At 44.1% G+C, this 27954-nt stretch overlaps 1 protein-coding gene across 1 annotated transcript; it reads left to right on the forward strand.

Annotated features, from left to right (window-relative positions):
- LOC121917532 (EH domain-containing protein 2-like) lies at positions 1-27954 on the forward strand. The gene is made up of 5 exons (XM_042443578.1): positions 1-1628; positions 6990-7087; positions 17726-18138; positions 22150-22314; positions 22883-27954. The coding sequence occupies exons 1-5, from the start codon at positions 1231-1233 to the stop codon at positions 23417-23419; spliced, it is 1611 nt and encodes a 536-aa protein (XP_042299512.1). The 5' UTR covers positions 1-1230; the 3' UTR covers positions 23420-27954.

A 27954-nucleotide genomic window follows, 5' to 3' on the forward strand; every position in this document is an offset into this window, starting at 1 on the left:
TTAGTCCTGCTTGGATGGGAGACCACCAGAAAATACCAGGTGCTTCAGGCTATATTTCAGAGGAAGGTAATGGCAAAGCCACTTCGGAGTATTCCTTGCCTAAGAAAACCCCATGAAATTCATTGGATGACCAGAAGTCAAGAGGCGACTTGAAGGCTGTACATGCCAACATTCATATTTGTTATGCCAATGAGAAAACACAAAATCACACCTTGAGGCTTATTTTTCCTCTTTGAACCACATGATGGCATCAGAGGCTGTTAGTTCCCAAAGCCACATTCTTGCAACTTTGGAGAGAACAGCGAATGTTCATAATTTTTTGGCACATTACTTGTTCTCAAATTGTTGGCTGTCCCAACACTCCCATCCCATCCCAAATAATTTATGTTAATGTATTCTGCTCCCTGCCTCTTGGCAGCTGCTCATCCTGACAGCCAGCTCCTCTTCCAAGCAGGAATCCTCTTCAGATGCTTCTTGGGATCTTAAAAGAAGAGGGGGGGAAAATAACCATTTCCACAAATAAACAAGAGGGATTTTCCATCTGAAGCTGGCATCAGTGTGTATGTGTGTTTCCACCCACACTGTCCTTGCCTGTACTGCACTGTTTATTGCTGGCTTTCTGCCGCTTCCCATAGGATTTGGAAGAAGAAAGTAACATATTTTATTCAAAGACAGAAGAAACTCAGTGATTCCCACCTATGAGCAACTTTTTCCCAGTTGCAAAGTGAATTCTGTGCTTTGGGGACCAGCATTTTGGATAATAAGCACATTTCGAGCTGAGAGAACATCATCAGAAGATCCTTTGCCTCCTGTGGAAAAGGATCTCTCAGGGGATCTACTCTTCTGAGCTCTTGGCCTCTCTAAATATCTGGACCAACCCACCAAAGTCAAGCCTCTTTGACTTAGAAGATCTACAGCAGAGGCACCACCCAAAGGATCTGCTGATTTACGTTTATTTCGGGTCCTGAACAGATTAGAAAGACCTATAAACTCACCGGATATCTTTTCAACACAAGATTTCATACGTCTTTGGGTCACATTTTGGGGCCTTACCTGTTTTTTGGTCTCTCAAGATCTACATCTCTGAAACGTTTGTGGGCTTTCCACCCAAACTTTAATTTCGGTCACATTTTACCCCTCCCTGCTCTTTTCATTTTCACCACCAATTTCTTGATTTAGAGCTCCATTCCAAGGGAGTAGGCATTGTGCCATTTTCCCAGCACAGTCAAGATGTTCAGCTGGATGAAGAAGAATGAGAAGAAGACACCTGAGGTGATCCGCACGGTTACGGAGGGCCTCAAGGACCTCTACAAGAGGAAGCTACTGCCAGTGGAGGAGTTCTACCGCTTCCATGACTTCCATTCACCAGCCCTGGAGGATGCCGACTTTGACAATAAGCCCATGGTGCTGGTGGTGGGCCAGTACTCTACTGGTAAGACCACCTTCATCAAATATCTGCTGGAACAGGATATCCCTGGGAGCCGCATTGGGCCTGAGCCCACCACGGACTCTTTCATTGCTGTGATGCACGGCGAAACAGAGGGGATCATACCAGGCAACGCTCTCATTGTGGACCCCAAAAAGCCCTTCCGAAAACTCAACCCCTTTGGAAACACCTTTCTTAACCGGTGAGTGCCCCAACCAGGGGTCTTTTCCTTCTCTTGTATTTTCTGGCCTTTGTATGCTTTCTTCAGTCACCCTACCAGCTTGAACACCATTCCCTCCATCAGTCCTGATTTAGCAGGGAGAGCTCCAGTTAGTCCTCTGCTGTCCCATCTTTCAGCTGCTTTTAAAATGTCCCAAGTTCTCTCTCCTACTCTCACGTTTCCCCTTTGTCTTCAGCTTACTTTGATTGCTGCAAACTGAGTTCAAAATGCAAAAATCACTTGCACTAAACTAACTTAGCAGTGCTGCCAGTCAGAGCTGTTGATACTGATTTAGATGGACCAATGGTCAATCTCTGTCTAAAGCTCTGTCTTATATTCTTTGGGCAAGACTAGGATCAGATAGAAAGGAGAGATCTTTCATACCCAAGAGCCACCTTTATTAACCTCAATGTGGCACTGGATTTCAGGGTTTGAATGCTATCCTGGGAGAAAGGCAGGGTATAAATTCAGTAAATCCAATTTATTGATATAAATGCAATAAGTAAATAAATAAACAGCCACCATCACCCCAGGACAAAACTCTGGCCTTGTATCTGGGCTTCCCAAGAAGCTCAGTGTAGAATAGAGTTCTTTTCTCTCACTGTCACCCCCGGTATAATCAGAACAACCTTGTGAGAAAAGCTGGGCTAAAAAATAGTGAACACCCCACAATCATGCAGCAACCTTCATGTTTGGAAAGCAGGGTTAGCCTTCCCAATGCTCATCCGACACTCACACCACATTGGCTTTCTCCAGTATTTTTGACAGCTCATATCAAGGACTTTTAGCCAGAAGAACAAGACACTGACTCTTTAAAAAAATCAAAAGTAGAAAGATAGAAGACATATTTTTAGCAGTTTATCTTGTTAAGTGAGAGAAAAGTTGCCCCAGCTAAATCCTCTGTTCAGTGCAACCATAAAAGGGCTAGAAGTATCTTTCGCAGCTGGTCATCTCCTCCTCCTTGTATCTGTCTCCTTCTTTTAAAACAGCTATCATAAAAAAGAAAATGATGGCTATTCTAAGAATCATGCAATCCACCATGCATTAGGGTGGGGCAGAGCACTACTAAAAACTTAATGCAAACAGGGATCTGATCTCTGAGGATGTAGATTGAAACTGATTTCATCTTTGCTTTGGGCCCTTGCTCTTAAAAGAACCACCGTCTTTGGAGGTATGCTATTTAAATGATGCATCATGCGTCCTAAGAGGCCAGAAGCCATGCCAAAGCCACGCTCCAGTCCTAAGGACTAGAGCATAGCTTTGGTGCAGTTTCTGGCCTCTTAAGATGCGTGTGTCGTTTAAACAGCATGCCTCCAAAGTGACCTGAAGCAGCTTTATTTTGTCCTGCCTGTTCGAGCCCATAGTTATTCTCAAAGGTGCTGCAAGATGCTTTTGCATACAGATTTTCCCTAGCTCTTTGAATTCTACCTAAATTAGGTAACAGTGTCCAAATATAATACTCATGATTCTTGCTGGGGAAACACTCTTTAACTACTAGACTCTGCTAGAAGATAGGTCCCTCCATCCTGGTGTGAGGTGCTATCTGTCTATATGCACATTTATGTTTGAACTAATTTTATGTAGATGTACTGGTATATTTGTAAGTTTGCTTTTACTGGTTAATATTAATATATTGTTGAGATACTTTGGTCAAAGACCGTAAATAAAATTGATTGATTAATTGAACTACGAAATTCTGCTCCCTCTTGGGGATCTCTCCAAACTCCCTTTCTTTCTTTTGTGATCTGCTGCAGATACTGTCCAACTAGGCAGAGAGGGGAGCACAAGGCAGAGAAAGTGCTCTGTGTGGATTGCAAACAGGCACCTATTCCCACCCTCCTCGTTCTTTGCCAGGGCGAGGAATGGAGAGAAGTAGGATGAAGTTCTTTGGTGGGGGATGTGAGCCCAGCTCTCTGGAATGCAGCAGGGCTCTCTGTGCCAGGATGTCCTGGTAACACCCCGGCATCTCCCAACGGTTAGGAAATAAATTAGCTGTCCAGATGTGTTGGCGTTGGAGCCAGGAGGGAGACGTTCCCACAAGACAGAGGCCAGGGAGAGATGGGAAGCATGAGCTTTGTAAGGGAAGGCCTTCCCAGCACAGGGTAGCCACATGCATAACAGAACAGGGCTCTTGTGCCAATAGCAGCTGTGCTACACAGCAAAGAAAGACAAGACCAGAGCAACCATGTGGGACGAGAAAGAGTCTCTTCCCCACATTTATGCCTACACTTCTTGCTGCGTGGTTTCAAGTCATTTCTGGCTAGTGGCAACCCTATCGCTGGAGTTTATCACACTGAGGCTAATTTCGGCATTAAAGAGAGATTAAAGTGCATTTCAAGCATCTGGCAAATAAAGCAGAAATGGAGAGTAATTGCGCGAATGATGATCACATGCAATTGCACACATAAAGTGATGTTGGAAATGCATTGTCACTGAAATCCCGAAAGTAAAAAAAATGTGTGTTAATATTTCTTTGTGACCACTTTAATGGCAAGTTTTTGTGCAAAGTGTCAAATCGTTTCATGTAATTATATGATTTTCCAGGGATATTCACGGGATAAACTCCCAATCTCCTTTGTGTGATAAACTCTGGGTTTTCTTGGCACAATTTATTCAGAGGGGTTTTGCTTATCTTCCTCTGAGGCTGAGAGATTGTGACTCGCCTGAGGTCACCCAGTGGGTTTCCATGCCTCAGTGGGGACTCAAACCTGGTCTCCAGAGCCATAGTCCAATGCTCAAACCATTACACCCGCTGGCTATACACATCTCTATTTAAAACAGTTTTATACAATGCACTTTTTTGATTCTGTATCTCAGAATCCTCCAGCCAACATGGTTATGATGATAGCTGGAGGATTGGGGGAGTTATAGTCCCAAAAAGTAATGTTTCCAAGCTCTGATTTTAAGAGCCAACCTTCTTTTAGCAAATGTTGCTTTCTTTTGTAGAAGGTCCACTGTTATACTGAGAGACAGTTATAGCCAAGTCAGAATATTAACTCAGATTTTGAAATATCAAAAGACACTTGCTCAATGCACATGCAATGTAGGGTGAGCATCTTGTGACCTTAGCATTTGCACAAGATGGGAGAAATTTCTGCCACTTCTTCAGCCTAGACAGAAATGGTCTGTGATGAAATTCTCCCTTCTGTGGTAATCTTAACAGAAAGAGATGATTTCTGGAATATAGCTCCTACATCTGTGCGTGAGAGTGGAAAACATGCAGGGAAGGTGACTTTAAAGCCAAGCTGGAGAAAGTTACTTTTTGGACTACAATTCCCAGAATCCCAGAATCAGCATGGGCATTTCTTTATGGAAGGGGTAAGAATCATGCAGCTCTCCACATGTTGTTGGACTGTAACTCCCAGCATTCCCCAGCATTGATTATACTATGGCTTAAGGCTAATGGGAATTCCAGTTGGAAGACTGCATGGTTCTCAGCCCTGTCATAAAGCCACAGTGTTATGGGCAGAGACTTTGAGCCTTTTCATAGACTGACAGACTGCTCCATCGCCTTGCCTAACCTGAGATCTATTTATAAAACCGAGACCAATTCATCCCAAACCTCTTTTTGAAAGGTGCAGACTTCTTTAAAGCTACTGTTAGTTGCCATTTGGCCCAAGACAGTGGGAAACTTTGGAGTTGGATGTCCCTTGGTATTTTCCGGCAGGCTCTACTTTTAGCATCCTTGTTTATACTGGATGATCCATGCGCCTTCCTCCATCGAGGGGTTTGTAAACATAAACTCCACCCTAGGCGCATAGCACAGCCAGGTTTTTGGCAGCTGTTGCTTCAATTCTTTGCCTTCCCCACCTTGTTTCCCTGGAACCCCACAATCTGACATGCCCCATATGAGATAAAACTGAGAGATATAAAAAAAATCTAACTGGAAACATCAAGCATGCGTCGGTCTTAACTTCCTGGCTCCTCTTAATCAATGAGGACATGTTGAAATTGCTGGAATCGCAGGGAGGGGAAGCTCAATTGCAGAAGCAAATTTGTCCTAATTGATTATGTGGAGCCAGGAAGTTAATACAAATCTGTGGAAGACAGAACAAAGTTGTCTTCTGCTGCTTTGAGGTACAATGTCTATACCAAGGCGTAGAACAGGTGGCCCAGCAGATGATGTTGGAATGCACCTCCCATCATTCCTCTCCATTGGCTGGGTGGGCTAGGGATATTGGGAGTTGCAGGCTAGTGACATCTTGAGGGGCACAGAAGTTGCGCACCTTGACCATGGCAGACAGAATAACTGCATACCCTCCAAATGACCTAACTTAGCAGGGACAATCATCTCAATCCTATGTCACCCCACTTTTAATAGGTTGCACTCAATTATCCCAGCAGGAGGGAAGAGGATAGAGCAGCAATCTGCCCTTCCCAGTAGACTCAGGCCAAAGCAAACTGCTGCAGCCTCTCCTAGCTTGTGGGCTCTTCCTCATTTAATAACTTTTTCCAGTTTCACTATACTCTGATGTTGCTTGGACATACATGTCCCAGTTTTCACCTGTGAAATGTTAAAGAGCATATTCCTGATGTGGCTGCTTCAACTAGGTAGGCACAGAGAGAGCAACTTTCTGCACCATTGCAGGAGATAACTCCGCAGCATCTTCATTTTCAAGGAACATTTGACTGAGTTCCTTGATCAAGCTCCTCTCATCTGCCAGGAATCGGATACAGGACACTGTTGTAATGGAATAAAAGCAGAAAATGGGAAGACGCCATAAATAAGAAAATTACCTACTTCCGATAGGTTAGCGTGCTATGTTCAATATGTTTTGACACACAAAAGGGAAGGGAATGGCATATTTGTCCTTCACTCGGAGTAGAAAGGTTTGGAGCCAGCACTGGTGGAAGCTGTAAATTTAGGAACACCCTGGCTTTCTCAAGGAATGCAGGAAGGGCTCTGCTTAATTTTATATTTCCTGTTTAAAATACATATTTATAAAGCACCTTTTGATTTTCAATCTCCAAGACAGCTTACAAAATACATTAAGAGTAAAGCAAATGTTGAATACAATTATGCCTAAAGGTGAGGTGTAACTTAAAGCTAATCAATAAATTATAAATCCAGGTGTTCTGGGGTGTAATATCTGTGCTCAAAGGCTGAGGCCAGGAATGGACAACTGTGGCCCTCCAGATGTTTTTGGCCTACAATGCCCACTAGCTCTAGCCAGCATAGCCATTGGTGAGGGATTCTGGGAGCTGGAGTCTCTTAGTTGTCCATAACTAGATTAGATGATGCGTGTAGATTGTCATAAGGTGCCTGTGCAGCACACAACCCTTTTTTCATTGCTCTCTTCTCCACAAGCCTCTCATCCTGACTCTGGCCTTCTCTCCCTTTAGGTTCATGTGTGCTCACTTGCCTAACCAAGTTCTGGAAAGCATCAGTCTTATAGACACCCCAGGGATCCTGTCAGGTGCGAAACAACGTGTCAGTCGAGGTAAGGCGATGGGGACAGGTATTGGGGACTCCCATAATTCATCATGACTTGTGGACATTTGTCACTCTCTTTTTGGTGCACACTCAAAGTCATCCATGGAAATCCTGAATCAAAAAGTTGAATGGGAATTTAAAGGTGTGGGGCTCATCGAATCCAAGTCTTTGCTAATGTAGGATGTGATTACAACAGTATACCCATGGCCTCCAGTATTTCATAGATCATAGGGACACATGTGGCCAAGGAAATTCAGAGTGTGGTCAAGACGGCAGAAGTTCACAATGAGGAAGAACACACAAGCTAAGAGGGGCTACAGCAGTTTGCTTTTGCCTGAGCCTACAGAAAAGGAAACGATTCCAGCTTCGCTTCTCTCCTCTCTGGTTGAGTTTATCACTGCTGAGGACAAGCGGAGAGTGGGAAGAAAGTGAGAAACTGGGACATGAAAAGCCGCTACAGTGGGGGGAAAGAGGATTATTATTATTATTAACCTTTATTTATGAAGCGTGTAAATTTACACAGCGCTGTACATGCAATCTTTTTAGTTAGACGGTTCCCTGCCCTCAGGCTTACAATCTAAAAAGACATGACACAGAAGGAGAAGGGAGTGGTGATGGGAAAGGGTAAGAGGTCCAGCAGTTCCTCTCAACCTCCGAGGCCTGGACCAAGGCAGATGGACTGAAGGGAGGGCTTGGCTTCAAAATGGAAGGTTAATCATTATCCAGGGAAAATACATACTCACAAGTTGGATAATACATATACAGTACATATATGATTCAGGACCATTACTGCCAAATCAGTAACCTTGGAGGGTGCAGATTAATCATTTATTTAAAGACCTACTGCTAACAAGAACCCATAATCGCCACCTCCTGCTCCTAAGCCCTAGACACTAAGGAGTTTATCACACGGGATGGATCCTGTGCTTAAACTGGGGAAAAACCCGTAATAGTGATTAGATTTTCAGACGATGTCAGGGGTTAACCTGAACAGAAAGTGAACAAAACTCGCAAAAGTGGGTTGATTTTTACACAATGTAAGGTTTAATGAGCATTAATGCGATATTAATCCAAACGGAAAGTAGACAACATCCTCTCCTTTTTACTTTGGGAAAATCCCAAAAGTAAAAAAGGAGCAGGCTTTGTGGACTTTCCATTTGGGATAATGTTGTGTTAATGTTGCTTTACTTACTTGTCTGACAATCAACCCACCTTTGCAACCCCCCCCCAACCTGGATTTTTAAATCCATTTCTGCATGGGATCCGTCCCTTGTGATAAACTCCTAAGTTATACCAGATTTGGATCATTTTTTGGTGAGAACTTTTCAAAATGTGCAATTTTCTTTAGGAGTCCAAAGGAAAGAACATGAGAAATTAAACCAGCACATTTATCAGCCTCGTATCCCATGATATTCTTCTTTCCTGAAGTTGGAAATACATTATTTTTTTGGACGATAACTCCCAGAATCTCCCAGTTCCCTGTTCTGGGAGTTGTTTGAAAGAGAGTTGTCCATGTTCTGCTTCCTTCGTGTCTGCACCTGCTTCAGAAAGTACCCAGGCAGCCTTTGCTTGGTTCTTCTCCCTTGTTCATAGTCTCTGCTGGCTCTGGCATATATCCCTGGGTGTTTTGTGGCTCTTGGCCAGGCCTCGGTATATCAAGCCCTATTGTGTTCCTGTCTGCCAAGGTCTGGGCTGGTAAATATTGATTCAGTCTCTCCGAGGTTGATTTCAAAGGAAACAAAGAGTGCGCAGATTCATTTCAAAACAAAGGAAGCAGCTGTAGGGGGGGAAGCCCTACCCGCATGAAGGGGGAGCAGCCCTATGGGGAGACAGAGCGGCAGGGAGGACAGTCGACCCAAGGATTCAGGTTCCCAATCTCCTTCCCCTTGCCCTTGATAGCAATTTGATATGCAAAAATGTAAAGAACTTAAGTTTCTGGATAAAATGGTTACCTTCCAACTGTCTCAGTTTGGAAGTGACAGTCCTGATTAATCTACTCTCATCCCACTTTTTCAGGTGCTTGTAAAATGTCCCAATTTCGCTCTCCGCCTCCCACTTTCTCCTGTCATCAGGTTACTTCAATTGCTGCAAATTGAGTTCAAAGTAAAAAAGAAATAGTTTGCACTGTGTTCACTTGGGAAGGGAAAGAGGAGATGAGGAGCTTTGCCCTTCCCTGTAGGCTTAGGCAAAAGCAAACTGCTGCAAACTGTCACTGTTCCTTGGTAACAGCTTTTGCAATTTTGATCACATTCTCTTGTTGCTTGGCCACACGTGTCCCAGTTTTTTATCTGTGAAATGTTAGAAGGCATGAAAGCTTCCTCTTCTAAATTTCTGCATTTTATGTTACTGTCAAAGGAATGGGGAGGAGTTCAGCAACAGCAACAGCCATGTACACACCTTGGTTGTGTGAACCAAACACAGGTTAGAGAGACTCTGAGTCAGTGCAAGGTCAGATTTGACAGAGTTTGGGGATGTTCTCTATTCAGTGACAGCTCCCAGCATGCCCCAGCCAACATGGATGGGTTTTTGGGAACAACATACCTGAATATAATTTTCCTAGGTAGTGCAGAATGCACACAGAAATACACATATTGTACAATAGCTTATAAAATGCCAGGACAATTTTAGCTCAAGTAGGAACAAATAAGTTATAAAAGCAGCTATTGAATGGGATCAGAATGGATGTGAGGGAGGCAGTCCAAAGGTAAAACAGTTTTGAGATGGGCTATTCACATTCCTAGGTTTGTCAAGAGCACTCTTGAACCTAGACGCAAGTGCTCTCCTTGAGATGAGGGCCAGGGGATTCCAAAAACATTTCAATGACATGGGCAAAGAACAAACAAACTGCTAATGAAGTTAATACATTTGCCCCCTAGGAATTTCATAACAGCACAGATGAGAGTTTGCCCCCATTTTATATTTAAAACAGCCCTTTTAGGCAGCTGAAACGTAAGAAGGTTCCCCTTGGCTGAAGTCATCTGAGTTTTATTGCTTTGCAGAGATTTGATATGGGTTGTCCTCTAGTCAGCTGATACCATATGCAGCATATTTCTCTATCTGGCTCTTTAGTTACAATCAACCAGTATTTAGGAAAAAGCATACAAGCTTTAGAATTGCATAGAATTCCCTCTTATCTGATACTGCTTTTGGTGCAAAGGAGAGAGATCGCAGTTGGAAAAGTTACTGTTTTGTACAACAGTGCTTGTCATCCCCCCCAAAATCATGATTCTGGACAGGGACGTAGCCAAGATTTTAGGAAGGGGGGGCAGACTAAGTGCCACCATTATAATTGGGCTTGGGTGCAGTGGCACAGCAGTACATGCCATTCATTTTTCTAATGGAAGGGGGGTGGGTCTGGACCCCACAGACCCCCCCTCCCTTGGCTATGTCCCTGTTTTGGATGATATGTTGTTTGGGGGTTGGGGCCATTAAATTCAAAGAAGTAGGTTTTCTTAGTATGGCATGAATCTTGTGCTTTTGTCTAGAGGGGAGAATGCTCCCAGCTAGGATATTTTTTACATGGTTCTGGGCAACCTTCTTCAGAGAGTAGGCTTTGGAAGAATAAAAAGGGAAGGCTAAAACAATAGCGACAAGAATAGAAGGTTTTGCATGCTAGAAAATTCTGCAGAAATACACTGGGTCCCAATGGAGCTTCTAGGGAGAGATGGGGCTGCAATGCACTCTTTTCCTGGGCTGGGCAGCATGGGTTAACATGTTCCACCCGAAGTTCCTTCGTGAGGACAGGGTGAGGCTGGGGCAGCCCTTTCGGGCTCTCCCTCTGACGCTTACATTCCTGCACTCCTTTCCCCTTGGAACTGCTGGTTTCCACTGTGTGGGATGTGCTGCTGAATCTGGAGGGTGTTTCATTCCAGCAAGACCAGAGATTGGAAAGCTATTCTGGGGGACTACAACTCCTCTTTCCCCTGGTCAACGTGCTGGAATGTTAATTCCTCAAAATAACTTATCTAATGATCCTCCCAGGACCTAAATTTCCAGGCAAAAACCTGAGACTTAGGTATGCTTCCCTGGTCATGGTCATACCCTTCTTTGCAGGGAAATTCCTGATTTCCTTTACTGTCCCACTTTTTAAACTGCTTTTAAAAAATGTCCCAGTTTCTTTCTTCTCCTTCCCCTTCCCTCCTTAGTCCACTGCTTACTTCAGTTGCTGCAAAATTAATTCAATATACAAAAGTAGTTTCTATCAATGTACAAAAGTAGTGTGAGACCAATGTCTCACACATTGTCATTCAAACATACACATAGACAGAACATATTTTTCCCTGATTGCAAATGAAATGTACTTGCACATTGCAACACTTGATTTAATTAGTCTTTGCTAAAAAGCTCTCTGACTGAGGTTTGCATGCAGCCTTATCTCTTGACCTGAGATGAAAATTTAAACCTCCACCCATTGTCCAGAGGTGACCCACCAAAACTAGGATTTCTGGACAGCACCCTCAGATCTGGCAATCCTAAACCTATCTGGCCTATGGAGAGAGGATGGGCTCTCTCTTCTCCACCTCCTTCCATGATTTCCAACTTGCTGTCCGCAGAGACTAATAACTGGAGTCTCCAGTATTATCTCTATATTTTATGTGAAGGTATGTGGGGAATCTGGACGTGCCTCACCTCAGTGAATAGGGTGAAGTGGAAGCTAGAGAAACGTGGCACCCTGCAACTAATATGGTCTTGTTTACTGCAGTGGCATGCCAGGAATCTGCCTCCTTGTGGACAAGTTGTCCTTCTGGGCTCTGTGTGCTGTTGTGCAGCTAGGCTCTTCTGCATCAGTAAATTCTTCTGAGTCCTTTCCACTATATGTTACGTTCTAACTTTCATTACAAGGGACATGTTTTGTAGGTGAGCGTGCCATTGATTCAGCAACTGGCGGAGTGAAGGAATAGTCTAACCCTCCAGATGGTACCATATAGAGGTAGAGAAAGCACAGTATAGGAAACTTACTTTTTTGGATGGTAAATTCCCAGCGTCATTCAAGCCAATATATCCCATGTTCTCAGATTAAAACTGGGATATGTGTGCCAAGCAACATCAGAGTATGATCATGATGGCAAATGTTCTTAAAGGGGAAGAACAGGCAAGCTAGGAGCAGCTGCAGGGAAAGGAAAGATGCTGTCCCCTCTTTCTCCTCTTTCCCTTGCTGAGTTAGTCGAGTGCAAACTACTTCTGTGTTTGAACTCATTTTGTTCAGCTGAAGGGAGAAAGTGGGAGGAGGTGAAACTGGAACAATTTAAAAGTTACTTTTTGAGACTACAACACACATTGGCTATGCTGACTGAGCCACGTTGCCTCTCTCTTTGTATATTGTTCTCAGAAAATGGAAATGCTGGCTGAGGGATTGTGGAAGCTGTACACTTCAAAAGTCCCACTTCCAAGCTCAGAGGGAAAGATACCCTTGTGTATCCAGAAGGAGATTGCTTAGGTTTGGAGGGCTAAGGTTAGACAGGGCTGAGCTGGAATCAAATTTTTTCTGGGGGTTTTGTTGGGAGAGACTTGAAGGAAGCGGATGGTACAAAATAGAAGAAGGTGAGAAGCCACAGTCTGCTCAGTCTCTGTGGGGGGAAAGCACCCCTTGTGCCATGGCAACTGAATGCACAATGATTGACTTGCAACATGCTGAGGAATGTCTCTGTCAGTGCCAAGGACGGAGGAGGAGGAGGAGGAAGAAGAAGAAGAAGGGATCCTTTCCAGGACCTGGAACATTCGCATGTCTGCATGCAAAGGTGGTAACTAGGAAACTGCCTGGGTGAAGCAAAGGTTAGCATTTTGCCTGTTGCAGAGCGCAACAAAACAATACATGGGTGGTCCTTTGCTGAACTACCATGCACCCTGTCCTTCTTATCTCTGGTCTGTAGAGGTGGAGCTTAGAAACTGTACTGTTTGAGCTACAACTCCCAGAATCCACTGCCAGCTGGGGATTCTGGGAATTATAGCCCACAAAAGTAATGCCTCCTTGTTCTTGTTGTTATTATTATTAGAGTACTTATACCCCGAGCGCCTTACAATTATTAATTTTAATTACAGTACACAGTTCCCTGCCCTCAAGCTTGTTGTGTGCCTTCAAGTCATTCCTGACTTATGGTGTTGCTAATACCAACTTACCTTTGCATTTTCTTGGCAGAATTTGTTCAAATGGTTTTTTTTTTACCCTTCACATTTTTTCCCTCTAAAATATTCCACTTGTGGTTCATATTCATGCATGAATTGGTTCAAAATGGACCCGCTCCAGCCAGCAAATTTAAATCAATTCTGATCTGTATGTGGTTCACACTTGCGTGAAACTGATGTATTGAAAATATGCAGAAAAAAATCAACGTCAAAAAGACGTGGTTTAAATGGGTCTGGTGCATGGCCCCCCTCACCAAATCGTTTCAGCGAGTCAGTTTAAGTGGGAACCAGGATCATTTGAACCAGTTCAAACCAAATTGCGATCTGGTTTAAAAGGTAGTGGGAATGAGGCCGCTGTTTTCATGGCCCTGAGGCCTCTTTCAAACAAGTCTCACCACCACAGTTAAAAGCACAGACTTCCTCCTCCTGAGCTTCAGACGGCTGGAAAATTATAGGTATGTTTGGAAAAAGTCCCTCTCCTGCCTTGGGAATTGGGCTGACTCTTTCTCACCCACATCTCACCCCGGCCATTCCACCCACACAGACTAGAAGGTTTCTCCTTGTTTCTCCGTCCGCTTGTGTGTCGATTACTGCCCCGGTTCTGCCAGCCCAGGCCTGCCTTTTGCTGGCTCTCTTGCCTGCATGCAGCCATGGAGCTGTGGGGTTCCAAAGCGGAGAGGAAATTCCTGCAGCGTGTCAGGACATGTGGGAGCCAAGCGGCCTGCCCATCACTGTGAATGATTGTTTCTTCATGGGAAGACGAGGAAGGGAAAGATGTGTTTGTGCCACTGTTTGCAATGAAACACACGACTCCAATCAGATTTCTGTAATGTCAAAATCTGGAATCCTGTGCCTTTCCCTCCAACATTTCATAGCTGAAAAATGGTACGCATGTGCCCAAGCAACATCAAAACGTGGTCAAGATAGTGACAGTTATTAATGAGGATAAACACACAAACTAACAGAAGCTACAGCAATTTGCTTTTGCCTGAGACTACAGGGAAGGACAAGATTCTGTCCCCTTCTTTCTTCTCCTCCCACGGAGTTAATGGAGTGCAAACTACTCTGCATTTTGGACTCAGTTTGCAGCAACTGAAGTAAGCTGAGGACCAAGTGTGGAAGTGGGAGAAGGGGAGAGAAACTGGGACATTTAAAAAGCAATTCAAAAAGTATAGTGATAAAGAATTAATCAGGATTATACTTGACGAAAGGGACGGTTGAAGGGTATGCTTTTTACAGCTGCATGATGGCACACAAAAGCCCAACGTATTTTGAGTCCTGGTCCAAAACATTTTGGAGGTACTGGTTTGGGGAAGGTGGCTATGTGGGTCTCCCTTTTATTATTTCTGCTGGCTGATGATCCATTGTGGATGTCCATTATGTTTAACAGGAAGAGCTTATAAACACATGCTTTGTGTTTTCACCCCCTCCTTCTGCTTCTTTTTCTCTTTCTCTTCCTTTCCTTTCTTAAATAAACACAAGCATCTGATGGAAAAATCCTTTCCAGGCACACCATTCCTCTTCAACAATCCTTCATTCTCCTGGGCCTAACCAAGCCTTGCAATGAGCATGCTGTTCCTGAACTTTTATCTGTTATATCAGACTAGAGACAGTGGACTTACTGGCTGGAGGATTTTGGTAGTTTTTGCCCCCAAAAGTAATTTTTCCATACCCTGCATCTATGGAGACGGAGAGTCCATTTATCTGTTCTGGCCTCATGGAGGATTGGCCCTGGCACAGGCTGGTTACCTAGAAAACGGTCTCCTTTTAACAGGCTGTGTGGTGTATTTTTCTGGCTAATAAACCCAAAGGGAAAATGGGAAACATCCCCTTTTGAACGTTATTGATCTTTGTATCTTTCTTTGAATCCTCCTCTTGTCTGCACAATTATTGCAAGATCCTTCAGAAATGCAATAGCTGATAAGAAATGGAGGCACAACCAGGAATTTCCTGCCAACGCTCCCAATTCTTGGCCCACACATGTCATGGCTTTTGTCTGTGAAATGTCAGAGGGAATGCTAACATGAAAGCCATTGTTAATTTCTTTACAAAAGAGGTATTGGGGCAGACTCAGGCTTGCTTGGGAACTGTGCCTTTCAGTATAAAAAGTCTTCTATCCAGAGCTTCAAAATTTTACCTTTTTAAGGGCTACTGTTCCTTGGACAGCCATCATGGAGTAGTGCTCTGAGCATTGGACTACAACTCTGGAGACCAGGATTCAAATCCCTCCTGAGCCATGGAGACCTATTGGGTGTCTTTGGGCAAGTGACACTGGAGATCAGGGTTTCATGAAACCCACTGGGCAAGTCACAGCCTCAGAGAATGGTAATGGCACACTCCCTCTGAACAAATCTTGCCAAGAAACGCCTGTGATAGGTTCACCTTAGGATCGCCATAAGTCAGAAGCAACTTGAAGGCACACAACAACAATAATTCATTGTATTCCCTCAATGACCATGCCAGCTTAGGAATTCTGGGATGCAGAGCCATAGAACTGAAAAGGCATTCCAAGGTCTTCTGATCTAGTGAATCGACAGTGCAGGAATCCATAACTAAGCATCCCTGACATGGAGCTATATAGACCATTCTGTGTTGTAGTCCAAAAAAAATCAGTTTTCTAAGGTTTGGTTCCTGGCCTGTTCCTAAGTGTGTGACTCACCCTTAACTCCTCCACGAGGAACAAAAAAACACTCTGCACATACCCAGAGGTATTTGTTTTATCAGTTAAAGTATCCACTGTCCACCTTAGTGTTAAATGTTGCTCTGCCAGTCTTTCCCACATCTTGGAAAAGTTATTGCTTTGAGCTACAACTGCTACAGTTTTTGAGCCAGTATGGCTTCTTGGAGTTGCAGTCCAATAAATGAAGGCCAACTTTTGCAAGTTTCTGAGGCTTTGGGTGTGTTTTTGTTGTTGTTGTTGTTGGGTTTTTTGCCAGCCCTGGGGCAAACTGGGGCAGAGAATGGTTCCTTTGTCTAACCTTCCCTAACTCTATCTTGTGACACCAATCCGGTCTTGAGCATTGCAGACTCTTCCCCAAAAATAAAGCATGTGCCACCATTTAGACCTTTGGCAACCTCTTTTTCCCCTTCGTGAGCCAAGGAGGCCCCATGGTTCACTGAGATAAGAGCTGCATAGCCAGTTCCCCCCTCCTTTTATTTAGATCTCCCATCTTTATTATTTTTCTTTAGTGTGTCAGAACAATGAGCCCTCCTTGCTCAGACTTTCCTATGGAACGCTTGGTTTCCTTTTTTGGTGCTGTGGAACAGGCCCTTGTGAACCTCAGCTGCCAAGAGGCAATGAGGAGGAGCGGCTGAGTGGATGGCTGGGATCCAAAAGCAGAGAGAGCTATGAAACTTGTTTCATGTTGATGGGGGTGGTGTGCAGGGAAAGAAGAGGATGAAAGTGAGCCAAACGCACAGGGAAAAATCTGCTTTCCTTGCTCAGGGAAGAGGCATGCAGGTTGGTGGGAGTGAAGAACCATACTGAAACATTACCTGTAGGACAAACTCTCCATCTCCTTCTCCTTCCTCTTCCTCTTTAGTGGTGGCTTCAAGGTCAATGGAGCTATGAATCTGCTCCAGATTCATAGTAAGGGGAGGAATATTACCCTTCCAGGATGGTCAGGCAAAATAAAACTGCCGCAGCCTCTCCTGGCTTGTGTCTTCTTTCCCATTCATAATTTTTGCCATCTTGATTCTCTGCAGTGTTGCTTGGCCCACACATGTCATGGCTTTTGTCTGTGAAATGTCAGAGGGAATGCTAACATGAAAGCCAGCATCCTGTCTTGCCTTTTCCTTAATGAAACTGGTTTGAGGAGATGCCCCAACTGGGTGAGATTTAGGAGAGAGAAAAAGGAAAAGTGGGGAGTCCAGTGCTGGATTGAAATATAATTTCAGCCCATGCTGTTTTGTTACCTGAGGCAAAGGAGAAGAGAGTGTGCCATCCCTCCTTACTCAATGGTTGAAAAGCTGGCAGGACTACCAGTTGACTCTTTCTTAAGCACTGGTGATGGACAGAGTTCCTGCCCATTAGAATTGACAGTAATGAGCCCTGAGGTTAAACGTAGCATAGGGGGGCTTCTTATGTCCTGAATCCTGTTGGTAATGCTGGCTAGAACTGACCTGCTCAGTTGGATTATTTTGGACAGTTGGAGGGAACGTTGTTGCCAGGAAAAATTAACACAGTACACACGACAACATGACTTGCTGTAACTCATTGTTTCTGAGAGTAACGAAAAATCAATGTGAAGTCTAAGGCTTTCATGGCTGGCATCCATTGCTTTTTTGTGGTTTTTTAGGCTATGTGGCCATGTTCTAGAAGAGTTTATTCCTGACATTTTGCCAGCATCTTCATTCTCTGAAGATGCCAGCTACAAATGCAAGTGAAACATCAGGAATAAACTCTTTTGGAACATGGCCCCATAGCCCCCAAAACCCACAAAAGAACAATGGGAAATCATGTTATTAGCCCTGCAAAAGCATTGCAGAATAACCTCTTGGCCCACAATCCTTTCCTTTGCAGGCTATGACTTCCCAGCCGTGCTGCAGTGGTTTGCTGAGCGTGTGGATCTCATCATCCTCCTCTTTGATGCCCACAAGCTGGAGATCTCAGACGAGTTCTCAGAGGCCATCCGGGCCCTCAAGGGCAACGAGGACAAGATCCGGGTGGTCCTGAACAAGGCCGACATGGTGGAGACGCAGCAGCTGATGCGGGTCTATGGTGCCCTCATGTGGTCACTGGGCAAGGTGTTCAACACCCCCGAGGTGCTGCGTGTCTACATTGGGTCCTTCTGGTCGGAGCCACTGATGATCTCTGACAACCGACGGCTCTTTGAGCTTGAGGAGCAGGACTTGTTCACGGACATCCAGAACCTGCCCCGGAATTCTGCCCTGAGGAAGCTTAATGATTTGGTCAAGAGAGCCCGTCTGGTCAGGGTGAGTATTGGGGTACGAGAGGAGGAAAAGGGATGAAACGAGGAAGAGGGACTCATGGTAATATTCCTCAGAAAGAACATCACATACCCTCCAACTCTCCTGATTTGTCAGGGACTGTCCAGATTAATCCTCTGCTGTCCCACTTTTCCAGCTGCTTTTAAAATGTCCCGGTTTCTCTCTCTTCCTCCCACTTTCCCACTCTGTCCTTAGCTTACTTCAATAACTGCAAACTGAGTTCAAATGCAGGAAAGACGGGTGGATTCTAACCCTTCCCTCTAGATTTAGGCATAAGCAAAAGTCCCAAAAGTGTTTTAAAATATGGAAAGAAATCAACTCAGAATGGCTGGAGGTCCCCTTTCAGTTTTATGGGAGAGCTGGGTGGCTTTAGAATACGTTTACGGCAAAACCATCAAACAGTCCAGAAGTCTTGAGAAACACATGCAACCTGTGCTTTCTCCACCTCTGTCTTAGACCACAGGCAGAATGTTTCTATTGTAATGGAACCGGAGGGCAAAGAAAAGATTGTACACTGAAAAGGTGTTTCCATTACAATATGAAAGATGGTGAAGAAACCTAAAAGGGAGGTCCTCTTCAATGGCCTAATCCAATAGGGGAATGGTTGCATTCCAACCAAACTGAGATAAGTAGGACAGATGTCCCATTGTAGACAGGATGAATAGGAAGAGAGACACTAGCCAACTTTGCCTATTTGGCTATTGCCTCAAAGGTCATGGAGTATCCTCCACTCAAAATTCAGTATCTTGCTTCATCCTTAAATTGCCTACCATTGATGGAAATAGCTTTGTTTCTCAAAGTTGTGTCATCTGATAGATGCCTTCCACAACGGAGTGCCTTCCACAACGGAGTGCCTTCCAGATGTGTTGTCTACAAGTCCCATTGTTCCCCAGACAGATGGTGATGAGAGTTATAGTCCAGCCCACACTTGATTGATTGATTGATTTATATTCTGCCTTCCTCCTGGTACAGGGACTCATGGAGAGTACCAGTCTGTCTTAAAGGCTTAAGCAATTGGACCACAAAAAGGATAATTTCTCCTTGGATGGAGCACTTCTACCATCTTTCCCTCCTGGGCCCTCATTCTCTTTTCACCATTGAAGGACACTGCTGTTTCTTTCAGTGCCCCCCCCTTCTTGTAAACCGCTGCTTTTCCTTTTCTCCTTAGTAGGAGAACCCACCCGCTCTCCAACTGGAACAATGGTTACATCCCCACAAAGGAAGTCTGTGCATTGTGCTTGAAGGTACGATGTGTTTATGGGCTTGGCCACCCCTTTCCTATTTCCCAGTCCCATGTATTTCTGCTCTGTTTTCCTCATTAAGCCTTTCCGACAAGGTAGCGCCTTCCCTGCGGTCCTGATTAAATAAATCCCAGGGCCTTGATCCTAGGCCTGATACCCACTACCTTTTAAACTGGATTGCAAATCGGTTTGAACTGGTTCAAAAGACCCTGGTTCCCACTTGAATCAATTCTCTGAAGAGATTCAGATAGGAGGGCCATGCGCTAGACCCATTTAACCCGCATCTTTTTAATGCTGATTTTTTCGCTCCTTTTTAACCATGCCAAATTGAGAGAAGTGGAGGCATGAGCTGAACATTAGGAAAAAGAGTCTTCAGAGCTTGGAAACCTTGTTTGGGGGACCACAACATTCAAAGCAGAGCTTAGAAATAACAAGTCACAACGAATGCAGTTACCTAAGGCTAGTTTCTAGGGTGTCACGACACATTTCAAAAGGCATTTAAGAAATAAGAGCAAAGCAAATTCATTATTTAATTCACAAACTTTATTATCGATGTAATGAGTAATGGTTTCTATTTACTTTCTAAGCATTTTCAGAGGAATATTTCAAATGTTATGCTGTTATCAATCCTAAGCGCTGTTTTTTCCTCAAAAAAGTAACTGAACGTAATGAAAAGAGTAATGACCGCTACAACAAATGTAATTACAAATTACTTGTAATACGTAAGAGAAAGAACAACTTCTAAAAAGTATTTTCCTAAGCTCTGGTGCATAGCCTTTATTTTCTTTATTAGATAGTGAGACACAAGGTTAACCAAGTTACTTCGATTTCACCATGGCTTAACAGAGTTATCCTGACACACAAGCCAAAAAATAAATAAAACCTAAACCCTTTCCCTACTTGTAGCAGTAAAAATGCTGGCAATCTGCCTAATGTTGGGGCCAACTTCACTCCCTCCATTTGCATGTTCCAACTCTTTCTCCTCTAACAAAAGGTACTTCAATAATGGCTTCATCTGAGGACTCTAGAAGTCCCTCCAGTAATGTTCACTCTTCCCAAGAGCATTGGCATTACTCCCTTAGCTGTCACCTGGTTCAGGTGCCTGGAAAGGAATGGCATATCATATCTTCCAACTTTTCACCGACAAAAACTAGTACACATGTGAACAAGCAACAGTATAGTGTGACCAAGATGACAAAAGTTACCAATAAGGAAGAACACACAAACAAGGATAGGCTGCAGCAGTTTGCTTTTGCTTGAGTCTGCTGGGAAGCACAATATTCCTCTCCCTACTGTTAAGTTAATGGAATGCAAACTATTTGGCGCCTTGAACTCAGTTTGCAGCAATTCAAGTAAGCTGAAGCCAAAGGTGGAAAATGGGAGAAGGACGGAGAAACAGGGGCATTCTAAAAGCAGCTGAAAAAGTGGGGTAAGAAAAGATTACTCACAACTGTCCCTGACAAATCAGGACAGTTGGAGGGTATGGCATACTCTAGTTTAATATGATATTGGCTCTTTTTGGGCGCATCTGCAAGGAGAGGCATCTCAGAATTTTACAATGGGGGGAAGCTTATTGAAAAGCTGGGGAGCCCCCAAATTATGGTATCATTGGGAAGGTGGCATTGCCTTCTGGGGAGCCCCAAGAGAACCTCAGGAGTGTCAGATTCAGCCCCAGAGTCATTTCGGTCCTAACTCAATGCTCCATATTCCCATCCAGTTCAACTATTCCCCTATCAGAGATACAGGCAAGATTTACAACCTGGCTCCTTTCTCTGCTCTCTACGGACACATCCTCTGCTTTGCTGCATCCTGTCTTGCTAAAGTCTGAAGCCTCTCTCACACGCCCCAGGCGCCTCCGGTACTCGCTTAGCCATCACCTCAAGATGTACTGTCTGTATCCAGCTGACTCTGTGGAGATTCCTCTGCTGGTCCAGACAATAGGCTCTGTCGCTTAGCACAGGAAGCAATGGGACATAAATCTAGCTAAGAGTTGGAATAAAATGACTCCAGAAAGGCCATAAGGAGAACATGGTCTTCTAGTCAGAACAGAAGCAGAGGATGCAGCCCTTCCTCCAGAGGCAAGGTTTCTATGCTAGAACCTTTTGTAAAATGTCGGTGCTTCATTAGTCACATCCCAACTAACAACTATAGGGAATATAGTAGATCCCCCCCCCCCCGCTTCTTCCTAGACCATTTCACTAAAAGTCTAAAACAAGATTGGGCTGCTTGAACGAATTCGTACTTCTTCTCCTTTTTATTCTCCAGCCTTCCTTGTTTTGGCTATACCTTCCAGAAATTCTCCCAGAATTCTGGCAGATACAGCCTCCTAAAAGTAACTTTCTTAAGCTCTCGCCTGGATCTTTTGGCATTTCTTTCCTTTCCAGCCAACTTCCTAGTCTTTTCTTCTGCCACCACAGCTTTGGGTCCTCTCTTTCTTTTTGGTCAACGTTTTAGCTTTTGGGCACTCTGGCTGCTAGACTTCACTTCCTTTGCCTTCACTTGAGTACTTCCCTCACCAGCCATGCCCCACAGAATTCTCCTGGTTTGCCGGCATCTTTCTCTACCTCCTTCTTATTTCTAATAACTTTCAAAACCCCGAGGAGATTCTGTGACACCAGAACAGTTCCGCCAATGGTAGAAAAGTGGTGATTCTTCAACAGCATTTGGAGTTCAGCCTCCAAAAACTGAACATTTCCAACATAAGGAATGGGCCCCCCAGCATTTAATGCACTCTCTCTGTTTCCTGGACCCCCAGGTCCATGCTCACATTATCAGCCATCTGAAGAGGGAGATGCCTTCTGTCTTTGGGAAGGAGAACAAGAAGAAACAGCTCATCAACAAACTGCCTGTTATTTTTGCCAAGATCCAACTTGAGCATCACATCTCACCTGGCGATTTCCCCGACTGCAACAAGATGCAGGTGAGGACTGTAAAAGCTGTTAATCAATAGACTAGAATACCTTGGAGGATGGTGGAGTCTCCTTTGGAGGTCTTTCAACAGAGGGGTGGAGGGACATCTTTGGGGAGTGCTTTAATTGTGTATTCCTGCATGGCAGAAAATTGGATTAGATGACATTTGTGGTCCTTTTCAGCTCTATGATTCTATGCAAGTAGACAAGCTATTGGCTAACTGTAACCTGCCACAGGCTTCTTGAGGAAGATGGTTCTGTGAGCACTGTGTCTGAGAGATATATGGTGATAGATGTGCTGCATCCTAACTAGTTTCACAGCACATCTTCATTGTTACTTAATGCAATGGTTCTAACACCTGAGGCCTCCAGATACTTTGGCCTTTAGCTGTCAGAAGCACCTGTCAAGTGTCAGGGATTATGGCAGCTGAAATCCAAAACATTTAGAGGAACAAAGATTAATGTGTGTAGTGCTGTACTGTATTTGAATGTTGTCAGGGCAGAAACATTGGCTATAGGAGGCAGGATCGTTCCTCTGGGCTATGTCATCTCCCCCTCCCTGATTTGTTCTTTCCCCAGGAAATGCTGATGGTGCATGACTTCACCAAATTCCATGGCCTGAAGCCACGCATGGTGGATGCTTTGGATGAGCTGCTAACTCTAGACATTGCCAAGCTGATGCCGCTTTTGCGCCAGGAGGAGACAGAGGTCCCTGAGCAGATTGTGCATGGTGGCGCCTTCGATGGCACCCGGAACGGTCCCTTTGTTGAAGGAGCAACCGAGGGGGCCTATGAGGGGATGGATGAAGATGAATGGGTGGTGACCAAGGACAAACCCAAATATGATGAGATCTTCTACAACTTATCCCCAATGGATGGCAAGCTGAGTGGCACAAAGGCCAAGACATGGATGGTCACCACCAAGCTGCCCAACTCCGTCCTTGGCAAAATCTGGAAGCTCAGTGACGTAGACCGCGATGGCATGCTGGATGATGAGGAGTTTGCTCTTGCCAGCCACCTGATTGAAGTCAAGCTGGAAGGACATGGCTTACCATCTGATCTGCCCCGCCATCTTGTGCCACCTTCTAAGCGCCGGCAGAAGGGGTCAGCTGAGTAAGGCTTTTCGAGAGCTTGCCTCCCATCCCTACACCAGGCTTGAACTGCTCCAGTAAGCCCTGGTTCTTCTCCACCTTTTGATCTTCCAACCAAGCCAGGCATAAGAAGGTATTTTAAAGGCTTTAATTCCTCAAGAAGGTCTCATACTTGCTTAGCAAACATGTGCTGGATTGCATCAGGAGATACTCCTTTCTTCAACTAAGCTTCAGTGCTACCTTCTGCTTTGTCTTCTGTCCCTACCAGACTCAAGAAGGCTTTGGTCTGCCTCAACAGGCTTTAGTTCTCTGTAGGCTTCACTCCTTCAGTTGAAACTACTTAATTTGGTCTCAAGTTCAAGTCTACACTTTCAGCCTGCATTCTAGAGATGCCAATGACCGAACATCCATCTGTATTGGACTGGACTTTTCTAAGATGTTTACCTTCCTCAGAAATCAGACCCAAAGAGCTCCATACTTACAAGTTTGTTGCATAAGAACACTGCCTCCTCCAGCCCAGGCTCAGACTGTTCCAGGAGGCTGAAGCCTAATCCACATCAGTTTAAGTGAAAACCAATTTCAATTTCCAAACCATGTTAATTTTGACCTCAGTCCTGCTACCAGTTTAGACTCTAGCTGGCCCTAATCCTCCTCCTGGGTCTCCTTATCCATTAGAAATTACAAAAGTCTTGTCTACTTTAAGCCTCCCCTGGCAGGAACTCGGAGTGTGCAGCTATTGACAGACATGTGCTTTTGCAATGTTGTCTGTGTGTTTGAGGGTGGAAGAAGATGAAGCAGAAGCATGAAGCATGTTAGGAAAGAAAAGGCTAGAAATGTTGTTGCCAACTTATTCAAGCCCATGAGCAAATAGAAGTTAGGAAGGAAGTATTTCTCTTAGCTACTTTGGCCTAATTTTGGGGGGACAAGGTAAAAGTGGTCCATCTTCCCATAGCTGTGGTAATGGAGAGGGATACAAAATGTGTCTCTAGGCCTACTGTTCCTTTCCATTTGATGCATGTGTTCTCATGATACTGATGTACAGGATACATGGGAAGGCTATAGTTTTACTGGAGGAAGTGAAGGAGGGTGTATGTTGGTTTTCTTCACCATACAGACAAAAGTATGCCTTCATTAAGAAAGAAAAATATCAGTTTCTAAAGGGATAAAATTATGAGGACGTCCTTATCTGATGGAAAGTCCCTCCTCACAGCAAGAACATGGCCAGTAAGTGCAAAAACCAAGTTTGTGTTGGGCTGAGGACAGTTTTACAACTGAGCCAGGTAGGATCTGGAAGGGGATTTGTGGTGCTAGACCTTGAATTCAGGGGGTAGGTAGTGGCATGCTTTGGGCAATAGTAGCTCAATTGTAGTCTTTGAATTGTTTCCCTGCACAGAGAGGGGAATGTCATAGGGATTGGAGAAGGGTTTTGTTGTTGTTTTTTGGACTCAGCTCCCAGAATTCCAATGGATTCTCAGTGACTATGCTGTCAGGGGGATTCTGGGAGTTACAGCTCCAAAAAGTAGCTTTTTCAAGCGTTGAAGTGCCCTCAGTTTGCAGGTGGAATTGAATGGTGTCAGCCTCCCTTCTTTCCAGAAGGGACTTAACAGAAATGAGTCCCTTCTCTAGTAATCCTTTACATCTTTGGGGAAACCCATGAGGGATCAATTTGTCAATTATTTATACTTAAACATTTTTATCATCACTAGGAAAAGGCACAATTTGGACTTTTCAATTGAGATCCTGTCCACCAGGTGTGTAAATTATAATTAGTCCAGTGTAGCCACAATTCCATAGCATGAAATTACACCACCATAGGTAAACTGGGTTGTGCTGTTGTGCAACAATTTGGCAGGTACTTGTGTCATTGCAGAGTACTTCTGTACACTAAGAGCCAGCCTTTGATGACATCCTAAACAGCACAGATACTTGCCCAAAACAGTTTGAAAAAGTGGGATGGCAGAGGATTAATCAAGACTTTGAAATCTATTCTTCTGCAGGTTGGCAAGTGACCTGCCTTTTGGTGCTGGGGGTAACTCCTTCCCTCTTCCATTCCCACCCAAGGCTTCAAAATCTCCTTTTTTTGTTGTTACTTCAAAAGTTACTTTTTGATTCTGGGAGTTATAACCCCCAAAGCAACTGTTCCCACATTCTGCTCCCATTCACCCCATCACACTTTATGTGTCTTTTCCTTTACTAGGACAACCAAAATCACACTTTGCTCACACATGGCACAATCACGATGCTCCTTGTGTTCCAAGAAGATAGATAAACAACCGGCCTAGAAGGTATACCTACACTACCAATGTTTGTTAGTTTTATATTAAATATTAAATATTCCCAATCTGTCTGGGAACTGCTACTTAGTCAAAGTGCTAAGAAGTCTTAAGAGGTTCCTAGTTCTTGACATAAAACTGTAGTTCCCTGGGGAGAGAACATCTTTGGTGTAGAACTGCTCCAGGAGTGGAAACTCTGGAGGGCTGGCCATTGAGAGATGCAAGGACTGCATCATCCACCCACATTCTCAGGTTTAGCAGCTACATCTCTATAGTCCTCTGGAGGACTGTGAAATACTTCTAGTCAGGGCTATGTGTCTTCTTTACCAAAGAATCCAGGAAACCACGTTCTGTCCTTAGCAGAGATTGGAAAAAACACTTTTATGAACTACGTTTCCTAGAATACTATGGAATTTGGAACATTGTCATTCGCAAAAGTGACTTTTCCAAGCTCTGCTTCACACAACTTGTAGAATAACCTTTCCCTGTTATTCTCCATGCATTTTAATAGTTGTATTAATGAAGGAGTATTAGTTGCTGTAGTTTTATTCAAGTTTAGATCTTTTGAAATTCCACGTTAAGGAAAAAGGAGGAATGTGTGGGCCTCCAAATGTTTCTGAAGTTCACCTCTCTCACCTTTTGCCAGCATAGCAAGTGTGGCTTCTGAAAAAGTAAATGTCGCTTTTTAGAGCCACTTCAGGTCATTGGCTGAACTGCTGTGATTTCACAGATTTTACAATACTCTTTCTAGTTAGAATAGTATGGACAGGCCAAATGGTTCCTATGAAGAACTAAAGCTGAAAAAGGGCCCCAGACAGTTATAGGGACTGTGGAAGGGGCTTCAGGAGGAGATCTTGGAACAAACTTCCAAAGGAGATCTGGATTTTACACATTGATTCCAAATAACAAACTAAAGTCCTAGGCTCAAGTCTTCAGTTACATAGGTTTGTATATTTTTGCTTAGACTTGCACACATTTCTTGCTTCTCTTTTTTGGATATTTGCTTTCCATTTTTAAAATCTATCTCCAAGGGGATGATGAAGAGGAAAAATGGATGTAAAAGATTTCCAGCTATTTCTTAAACTCTTATGGTTTAGCAACTTGTTACTTCTGTTATAGATAAAAAGAGGTGTTTCTTGTTGTCAGAAAGTCCCGATTTTGCCCTGGCACAACTAGTTTAGGGTTGTGTGTAACACACAATACATTCCATCCACTGATTATATTGTTTGGAAAGCAGAAAACTATCAGTAGTACTGTCCAAATCTACTGTTTTTCTCCAGCTGCGTTCATCCAGTCTCTGGAGGGTAACCAATCCAGGACAGGTTTATTTTCATGTGAATACTTGTGTTTGAACTTTGCCAGAAAGAACAACTGTTCCACCAGTGTTGCTTTATGTAAAATGGTTTCTTCTGATTCTACTGTACTTTTTTTTCTTTCACTGTAGTAGTTAGCTACCTACTTCCTTATCACCGTTCACCATCAAGTTTATTATTATGGCATTGCAGAAAAAAATCACATGCATATTCTCATTTGATATGTAAACAGCAGCTTTTATCTGCCTGTCTCTCTTGGAGTTTGCCTTGGGGAGAGTAAAGAGAATTTGGGGAGATTTCTGGGCTGGGTGGAAAAGACAAGGAACAAGGCATGAAACCGACAAGCAGCCACAGAAGGCCTGTGTGAAAATTTGCAAGGATGCATCCCTCCAACGTTTTACAGACTAAAACCGGGATACATGTGGCCAACAGTGTGTGCTCAGGATGGAAAACTGCCACACCAGTTAAAAACACCGATCTCTGCAACTCAAACCCCCACACTCCACAGCCAGAGCAAATAATGCAAATTATCTATAGAAGGAAAAAACCCAATACACTATGAATATCCTTGTTTACATTTGCTTAGTTTTAGCCTGATTTGTTCTGCTGCCAAAGCGTATCTGGCATTCCTGCACCTGCAAGGTCATCCCCAGTCACTTTTACTGTAGGGGAAGGTGGGAAACATCTGCATCCCACCACCACCCCATTCTTTGGCACCGGCAATAGCTGCCCCATCTAGAAGGATGCTATGGCAAGAGGACTGGCATGGCACCTCAGGATGAAGGCAATATGTTTCATTCCAGCTGGGTGGGAAGTCTAGGGATCCTTGCTGTCCAATGTTTCCTGGGGTCCAGCTGCCGACCTTCTTGCAATCTTCCAGGGATCCAGGGGTTGCAGTCTGAACTCTAGGAGGGCCTTGCTGCTTTTTGTGATGTGCCTCTAACAGCATTTCAGCTGGAATAAAACGTTTATTTA

Source organism: Sceloporus undulatus, unplaced genomic scaffold (assembly GCF_019175285.1).
Source record: "Sceloporus undulatus isolate JIND9_A2432 ecotype Alabama unplaced genomic scaffold, SceUnd_v1.1 scaffold_23, whole genome shotgun sequence".
NCBI classification, from domain to species: domain Eukaryota; kingdom Metazoa; phylum Chordata; class Lepidosauria; order Squamata; family Phrynosomatidae; genus Sceloporus; species Sceloporus undulatus.